The sequence below is a fragment of the Pteropus alecto genome, unplaced genomic scaffold (assembly GCF_000325575.1).
Source record: "Pteropus alecto unplaced genomic scaffold, ASM32557v1 scaffold129, whole genome shotgun sequence".
In the NCBI taxonomy this organism is placed as follows: domain Eukaryota; kingdom Metazoa; phylum Chordata; class Mammalia; order Chiroptera; family Pteropodidae; genus Pteropus; species Pteropus alecto.
In genome coordinates, this window is record NW_006442597.1 from 1,135,196 (window position 1) to 1,143,733 (window position 8,538).

An 8,538-nucleotide genomic window follows, 5' to 3' on the forward strand; every position below is an offset into this window, starting at 1 on the left:
GGCCGCGAGTTGGGGGAGATGGGGTTTCAGGGAATCCTCTGGGTGGAGCGACTTCTGTATCCAGTTTGATGACATCACGGCTATGGTGGCACTGTGTCTGGCGCACTGGAAAGCTGGGAATATGGGGGTGGGGGCTCAACAGGGAACAATGGATACCGCTGGCACTTCTGTACAAAATGAGTTTTGCCTCGGTCCTCACTCTGACAGTGTCTCCCTGTAAGTCCCTGGTGCCCACTGTGTGCAGCCAAATTGGCTCTGGTGCTCAGAGCGAGCAGGTCCGTCACCATGAAAATCTGCTCTCAGACTCGGCCCCTTTAAGAGGCTTCTGCTGCTGCTGCAGCCTCCGTCTCACTCAGCCGCTGTAGTCTGGGCAGCCCTGCATCCTCACCCTGTCCTTTCTGCTGTTGCAGGGTGCTTTCTTGGATTTCTGCCTAGTTGTGTGGTTGTTCCTCTAAATCCCAGGCGATTTTTCCTTGCTGCTGCTCCTTGTTTCCATCACAACTTTGACTTGTTTGCCAAAGGGATGAACAGAACCTCTATCATCTATGCCATTTTTTTTTCTTCTCCTAATTTCAATCTTTTTAAAATCTATTAAGCCCTATTTTGTGGCCAAACTTGTTTTGAGGTCTATTCTAGAAAGTATCCTACGTGCACTTGAAAAGAATGTATATTCTGCTTCTGTGGGTGGAGTATTGTGTGTTAGTTATAATTGGTTTATAGAGCTGTTCACATCCTCTGTTTCCTTATTGATCTGTCTGGTTGTGTCTGTTATTAAAAGTTGTGTATTGAAGTCTCAAAGTATTATTATAAAGCTTTCTCCTTTCAATTCTACCAATGTTTGCTTCATATATTTTGGTGCTCTTATAGTTGGTGCATATATGTTATACCTCCTTGGAGAATATCCCTTTTCTTAATATATAATGTACTTTTTGGTCTCATGTAACAATTTTGACTTAAAGTCTTTTTTACTCATATTAGTATAGCCACCTAAGCTCTCTTGGTTACTGTTTGCATGGAATATCTTTTTCCATCATTTCCTTTTCACCCTATTTGTGTCTTTAGATCTAAAATGAAACTTTTGAAGACAGCATATAGTTGAGTTATACATTTTGTTAATCCTGAGAGAAGAACACTGTTTCTCCTCTACTCATACAAAAAAACCTCAACTTTTCAATACTTCTGATAGTTATGGTCACCAAATGTGTGGGGTTCGTCTCTCTCCCCCAAGCAATTATCCAGTTCTCTGGTGGACACCAACTTGGTGTCCTACAATTTAACTCAGTTCTCATATCATCTACTTGGAGATAGCACCAGATCCCACAGGTTAAGGGCTCAGTCCCACAATACTGCTCCCACTTCAGATGCCAGTCACAAGTTCAGGTTGTCACCTAGGCTTCTGACCAACTGGCTATAAATTGGATTTCCCATAACCCCCTCCTTGAGTTAGATCATTTGCTAGAGTGGCTCACAGAACTTGGGGGAAACACTTTACTTACTGCTGCCGATTTATTACAAAGGATATTTCAAAGGGTACAAATGAACAGCCATATGGAAGAGAAACATAGGGCAAGGCATGTGGAAAGGGGTGATTTTTCAACATCTAGCCCTCTCTCCCCTCCCCAGAGGTTAGAGCTGAAAGTTCCAACCCTCTAATCATTTGGTTGGTTCCCCTGGCAACCAGGTCCCACCCACCCTGTGGTTATTCGGGGGCTTTCCAAAAGTCACCTCATTAACACAAACTCAGGTGAGGTTGAAAGGGTCTCAAAAGATTCTCACATTCATGGCTCAGTGCTTAAGAAATTCCTGGGATTTAAGAGCTGTTTGCCAGGAAGTGGGACAAAGACCAAACATATATTTCTTATAAATCACAGCACCACAAACCACAGTTCTATTTTGTCAATCTCTGCCTTTTGATTGGAGAGTTTAGTCCATTTACATTTAAAGTAATTACTGATAGGAATAACTTGTTTTTGTCTTTTGCTCTTTCTTTTCTGTATGTCTTGTAGCTTTTTTGTCCTTTGTTCCTTTCATTACTGCCTTTTTTTTGTTTAGTTGATTTTTTTAGTTGATTTTTTAGTTGATTTTGTAGCAACACATTTTTATTTCATTTTGTGTATATTGTGTGGCTATTTTCTTTGTGGTTACCATGAGGATTATACATAACCTACTAAAGTTATAACAATCTGATTCAAATTGATACCAACTTAACTCCAATCACATATAAAAACTCTCTTCCTATACAGCCCTGCCCACCCCCCAGCCCCTATGTCCACCAGGGAATGGGACAAACTTCCACAGGTAGGTAAATAAGGTGGTGTACCTGTTCAGGAAGCTGGTGCCACAGGGACTCAGGATCCTCCCTTGGAGACCCTGTGTCTCCTGCCTGCCGACCTCTACCCCATCCCTTCTCTTTAAAAGCTTGTCATTCTAAGGAAAGTTCTTAATGGAGAAGAAGGTGCAACAAAGGTTCTTTAATGGTGCTTCTGAAAGAAGAAAAAGCCTTTCCCAGTTCCCTGGGCAGGCCTCTTGGTCTGCTCTTGGTGGCAGCTTCTTAAAGCCTTACAGACAGACTGGGGATGATCCTGTCCACCTTCTGCTCACATGATCCTGTGTCATGCCAGCATGGACTACCCTGAACCCTGTGCTCCTGTCTCCATGACATTGGAGGCTGTGGGAGCTGTGGGTTGGGCCTTTTCCAGGTTGCCCGTGCCTTTCCCCAGGCCTAGATATGTCCAGAGGGCCCTGTGGGGGCCTGTGGACAGTATACTCTTAGTACCTCAGAGTTTATTTTCATATAAGAGAGTAGGCAAATACTTGAATCACATTCCTGTTCTGCTTTTGAGTACTCTGGACTGTTCTTGCTGCACCCACTCACCCCATATTCTGGCTAGGGGGTTGGCAAGGCCTGGGGGCCTCTGGGCTGTGAGTAAGACCCACGCTGACTGGGATGTCAGCAGTTGTCCAGGTGCTTACAGCTGGCAGGCCTCCCGTGGGCACGGGGGCCTTGATGCAAGGGGTTTGTACCAACACTGCGTCGTGGTGGGGGTCTGCTGTCCCCTCCTCAGGCTGTGCTGGCTCATGCCTTCCGCACTCTCTACCTCTGTTTCAGAGCAGACCTACTGTGACCGCCTGGTTCAGGACACGCCTTTTCTGATGGGCCATGGGCGTCTGAGTGAGCAGCAGGTGGACAGGATCATAAAAAAAAATATCCCCAAATCCTCAGCAACAAGGATGCGGAAAAGGTGCTGAGGGGTGGGCCGGATGCATCTCTTCTATTCCTTCCTGTCTGGGTTGGGAGAAAGTAGAAGGCAGGAGAGCTCGGACATGAAAACCTGTCTCTTTGGGGTGACCTTGGGCCCAGAACATTAACTCTCTCAGTCTCAGTCTCTGTATGTCATTGTGTCTGCTGGCCCCTTCCAGAGATGCTGGGAGTATCACAGGAGACATGTGATAACATGCAACAAACCTGGGAGCAGGGGTGAAGGGAGTAATGGTATCAGCCAGGCCCTACCCTGGTGCCACATGGCTTTTCACTCTTCTGAAAATGGACAAAGATTTTGGGGTAATATGGCCCATCCTGTTCATGGACACTGCTTGAGAATGGATGACCTTGCCTGCCACACCCATTTTTCTGGCTCCCCTGAGGGTGGGTGCCAGCCAGGACCTTGGGATACAGGGCCCATGTCCCAACTTGGTCACTGAGTGAGCCCTTTTCCTGGAACTGCAGCTTCCTACCTTGGCACAGGTTAATGGTACCACATGCAGGGCTGTCCAGAGGGTCGGGACCTCTCCTGGAGACAGGTGAGGTTGACCCCCGACAGAACTGAAATGCACATGGACCTGCTACTGGCTCAGACACTTCTTTTTTTCTTTTTTCCCCTCTTTAATTTCCCCCACCCCCTACTTCCACCCTTGACCTATGGATGTTGCCGTTTCCCCTTAAGAATTGGATCTCTGAAGGCGGGGCGTCTTCTCCCCCACGCTCATGGTGTGCACCCGCGGCCTGGCGCACTCAGGGTATCTGGCACACCCAGGGCCTGGTGCACCCAGGGGGCCTGGTGTACCCAGGGTATGGTCCATAGCTCCACCTGGGGCACGAACCCAGGACCTTCTGCATGTAAAGCAGACATACTAACCACTACACTATGGAGCCACCCCTCAGATACTTTTTAAGTGATGAAAGTAGTACAAGAAGTTTAAAAATAGCTCAAATTTATATATTACTATTGTGATTAAAAGTCTAATACATGTTCATTGTAAAATTTTTAAATGATTTTTGATATTTGCACAAGAAAAATCTCTGCACATGTGCTTACACCCACATAGTCTTTTTCCTGGAGAATACGTAATGGCTCCTGCACTCACTGCTCTGCACGTTTGTGGTTCAATTCCAGTTCCATGTAGAATGGCATGCCTCCACCAGGTGGCAGCACCAGGTCACAGCCTCTTGATTCTGGTGGTCAATGCCAATCAAGTGTTCCATCCATTGACCTTTAAAACCACACATTTCTCCATCCAACACACTGAAAGAACCAATTCTTTTATCCTTACCTCAATTTATTTTTTAAATACTTGAATCACATTCCTGTAGACTGTAAACTATTAGAAGTTATCACACTATTACCTCATTGATTCCCTGAAACAACCCTACCATGTGGGTTTATTATTCCCATTTTACAAACTGAATCTTCAGGGGTGAAGCGACTTTCTGAAGTCACACAGCAGGCCACTAAGTTCCCACATGGGATAATGTCACCACTACCTTTGTTGGTGACCTCTCTCTGCCCTCACTGGGAGTGTGAGGATTAGCATCCATTCTGGGACTCCAGCACAGTCTCAAGGTACCATGAGGCCATGGGTCATAGTCACTACCTCCCCAGGGGTGTTTGGAGCATCCAGGGGAAGTCATCTCTCCATGACGAAGCTGAGGCTGGAGGGAGTTGGGGGGCTGACCCCAGGGCCCCTCTAACCCCACTCCACAGCCACCTTTGGCCCAGTATCCTCCAGCCTGATCTTCCTTTGCGCTCCTTATGCCACCAGTTCCGAAACCCAAAAGCATCCCTGCGTGTGCGGCTCTGTGACCTCCTGGGCCACCTGCAGCGGAGCAATGAGCGGGATTGCCAGGAGTTCTACCGTGCCTTGTATATCCATGCCCAGCCACTGTACAGCCGCCTGCCTAGCCGGCACACTCTGCGTAAGTGTGTGTCTCAGTCCCCAGGCCTCAGCATCTGTGTGCTCAGTGGCTCTCCAGAGGACCACCTCTGGCCAAGTCTTGTCTCATGTGGCCTCTAGAGGGCAGATAGTATTTCCAGCAACACAGATATCTCTGTCTCCCTACCTGTCTCTGTGTCTCTCTCTCTCTTTCTTTTGTGCCAGTTTTTATACAAAATGTAGCATCTGCCCCTTCTTGCTATAACCTAGTGCACTGGGAGAATCCTTCCCCTTCTGATTGAAATGGCACACAGCTATGGGCTGTATCAGCCTTGAGTGAACTGGCCCCCATGGTGATATGAGGTTGTGTCCACTCTTCACCCAGGTAGATTCCCAGTATGGGTTTTCTCTAGAACAGTCTCAGGCCCAGATAGCAGGTCCAGGGCATGTGTGTTTTGTTTAAGAGGGTCTCACCTGTGGGCCTAGGAGACGTGTGAGGGTCCCTTTGAACTTCTGGGAGCAGGATGGGGAAGATGCAGGTAGGGTTGCCCTGGTCCCCAGGAGGAGCGGCTACTGTCCCTTGATTCTTAGAAAAAGTCGGAGGCCCTGAAGGATGGCATGGTTCCACTCAGCTGATACCCAGGGCTGATGTCTTACTCAAAGGACAGGCTGGCAGGACTGGCTCTGAGCTCTGGCGCTGGACTATTTTGTCACACCAGCCACCAGGGCCCCACAGCCTTGTTGGGAGTCAAATACCTTCCATGCTTCCGGGTGCTCTTAGGGCCATCTGGCAAGTGGCTGGTTGGGAGGCCTGGGGAGAGAGCACCCTGCTGATAACTGAACATCAGACCTTCAATGCGCAGGTGTTCATGCTGCATGTTGTGACTCCTGGCCACCAGGGAATGATGGTTCCCCCACCCCCACCCCCACCCCATGGCCCTCAAGGTCCTAGAAAGTACAAGGTCCCCGCCCTGGCACTGACTCCCCAAGGGGGGCCTGAGGGCTCAGTGCCAGTACAGTATGGTCTAGCACAACTCAGCTTGGGGCTGGATGGTCCCGGAACCAAGGGACCTTGGCAGCCCCCTTGGTTTCCTGAGGGTGGGTGAGGACTTTCCTCTCTGGCCTACCCATGACTAACCACATTCTGTGATTTTGTTTCCAGAGAACTCAGATTGCACAGAGCTAGACTCAGGCACCGCAAGCCAAGAGCTCAGTGACAGAGGTAACCACCTCTTGGTTCCTCCTTTTGGCCCCCTCCCACACACACACACCCAGGCCTCTACCTCGGGGCTTCTCCACTCCAAATTGGGCTCTGCTCCTGACTTTTCATGGACATAACCCCTGAGGTGCTCACTGGGGGTGTCCCTGCCTGGCTGATCCCAGCGTGGGACACAAGCCTATCCCTTGCAGCCTCAGGACTCCTCCCCGCCTTCCAAGGTGCAGGCAGCCCCTGATGCTCATTTCTCTCCCAGGACCTGTGGCCTTCCTGGCCTGTCTTGGCCTGGCCGCAGGGCTGGCCCTCCTCATCTACTGCTGCCCTCCAGGTGGGTGCTGCCTGTCCAGGCCTCAGCCCAACCCCCATGAAACCCCAAGGCAGATGGGCTCCTACATTTGTTGGGCACACTGTCTGCACAGTTCTGTAGGGAGGCACTAGTCCCCAGCCTCTTTGCACCCGTTTCCTCACCTGCAGTGGGACAGCAACTGGGCTCAAGGAAAATAGAGAGTTTGGGGCCCAATCCCACTAGGCCCAGCAGTGGTGAGTCCCGATTCCCATACCTGGCCCTTGGTGGCCCACTACCCCCAGAGGTTAGAGAATGATGCCTCATGGAAGAGAGGCATAGCCGGAGCTCAGAGGTTAGAAAGCCCTGCCTTGCATGGGGCTTGGAGTAGGGTACCCCCCACAGTCTGGGGTCTTCTCCAGTGTCATAGCCCTGACAGATAGACGGGAGGCCCATGGCTGAGGCCCCCTCTCGGCCTAGCATGGCAGCCCTACAGTCCATTTTTGGCCATGCAGAGATTGTTGAGGTCGTGTGGGGTCAGTGCCTGACAGGCCCACTTGGCTGTGGAGGGTACCCCACATTACTCGGCTATAAGACTCGCAGGACGTCAGGCTAAGAGAAGACATCTTCAGCCAGTTCTGAGACACCCTCGTGTTCTAGACCCCAAGGTGCTGCCAGGGGCCCGGCGCGTCCTGGGCTTCTCTCCGGTCATCGTGGACAGGCACGTCAGCCGCTTCCTGCTGGCCTTTCTGACAGACGACCTGGGGGGCTTCTGACAGACCAGCCGCTGCCGCCTATCATGCACCAAAGAGCCCCCACCTGCCCGGAGGCCAGCTTCTTTTCTAAATGCTGTTTTACTATTTATAATTACTGTAAGAAGCACTACTCCTTTTTACAAAGGTGCTTAATGATATTAAATGTGCAAGTCTCCTCTCTCCGCTTAGGAGTTTTTTTTAGATGATTCCGACTTGAGATTCCACATGCCTCTAGCAGTAGCTGACTCTGAGGGTTCTTGGAGTCCCTCATCCAGTTTGGGCTCAGGTCCTACCCAGGCCATACTCTCCATCGCTGTGGGCCTGGGCCTCACCCCTCCACCTGCTCCAGCCCCTATCCCAAGACATTCCCCCACTGTCCTCCAAGATGTCCCCCACCCCACTGGCCCCCAGAAATTCTCCCATCCCACTGCCCCCCGAGACATCCCTCCACCCCACTGCCCATGCTATCCCCTTTGCTACATGTCTTCTCTCCGTGGCCACCTACCTCCCACTGTTTCTCTCCAGAGCTCCAACCTCCTACACTAATTCCTGCCTATCACTTCTCCCTCTCCCTCCCCAGCCCCCAGCCCCAGATGGGTAGGATATGCAGTCAGCACCAGATCACTCTGTCACCCAAGCCCTGGGCCTTGTGGGGCACCAGCCAATGACCTGTGCTGCCCCATACGAGTTGACTTGATTCCTCTTGGCTACCACAGCAGATGGGGGTTGCTGTTCCTATTTTCCTGATGAGGCCAAGGTGGGAGGTCACTCAGCCAAAAAAAGGGAACCCTGCACTTGAGGGAGTGCGAGCTCAACCACATTCTCATTCCCATCCCATGACGTGCTTGAGGAGACACCCCCCCTGCCCTGGGGCTTCTGCCTGGCCCCATAGACTATCCTTCTCAGGAAAGAGCATCATATCCCCCCCTTCCCCACCACCACATGGGAGCCAATGGCAGATTTCTTAGTAGTTCAGAGACTGGAAACACAAAATCTTGTCCAGGATCCCAGAAGAGGGAATGCAGACTCTGAAAACAAAACAGTCCAAGGGACATTCTAGAAAATTTAGAGATAAAATACATCATTGTGCCCTCCCAGGTCCTGAGCTCTGGTTCCTTACGCCCGCCATCTGC

The 8,538-nt window shown here is 50.5% G+C and overlaps 1 protein-coding gene across 1 annotated transcript in view; it reads left to right on the top strand.

Moving 5' to 3' along the window:
• The window catches only part of CARD19 (caspase recruitment domain family member 19), a 16,536-nt gene extending 8,949 nt beyond the window's left edge, over positions 1 to 7,587 (top strand). Inside the window, 6 exon segments of the mRNA XM_006922809.3 lie at positions 3,110 to 3,196; positions 3,199 to 3,242; positions 5,041 to 5,194; positions 6,314 to 6,373; positions 6,624 to 6,695; positions 7,311 to 7,587. Coding sequence (XP_006922871.1) covers positions 3,110 to 3,196; positions 3,199 to 3,242; positions 5,041 to 5,194; positions 6,314 to 6,373; positions 6,624 to 6,695; positions 7,311 to 7,426 — 533 coding nt within the window. The 3' untranslated portion in view covers positions 7,427 to 7,587.
• The last annotated feature ends 951 nt before the right edge of the window (positions 7,588 to 8,538 follow it).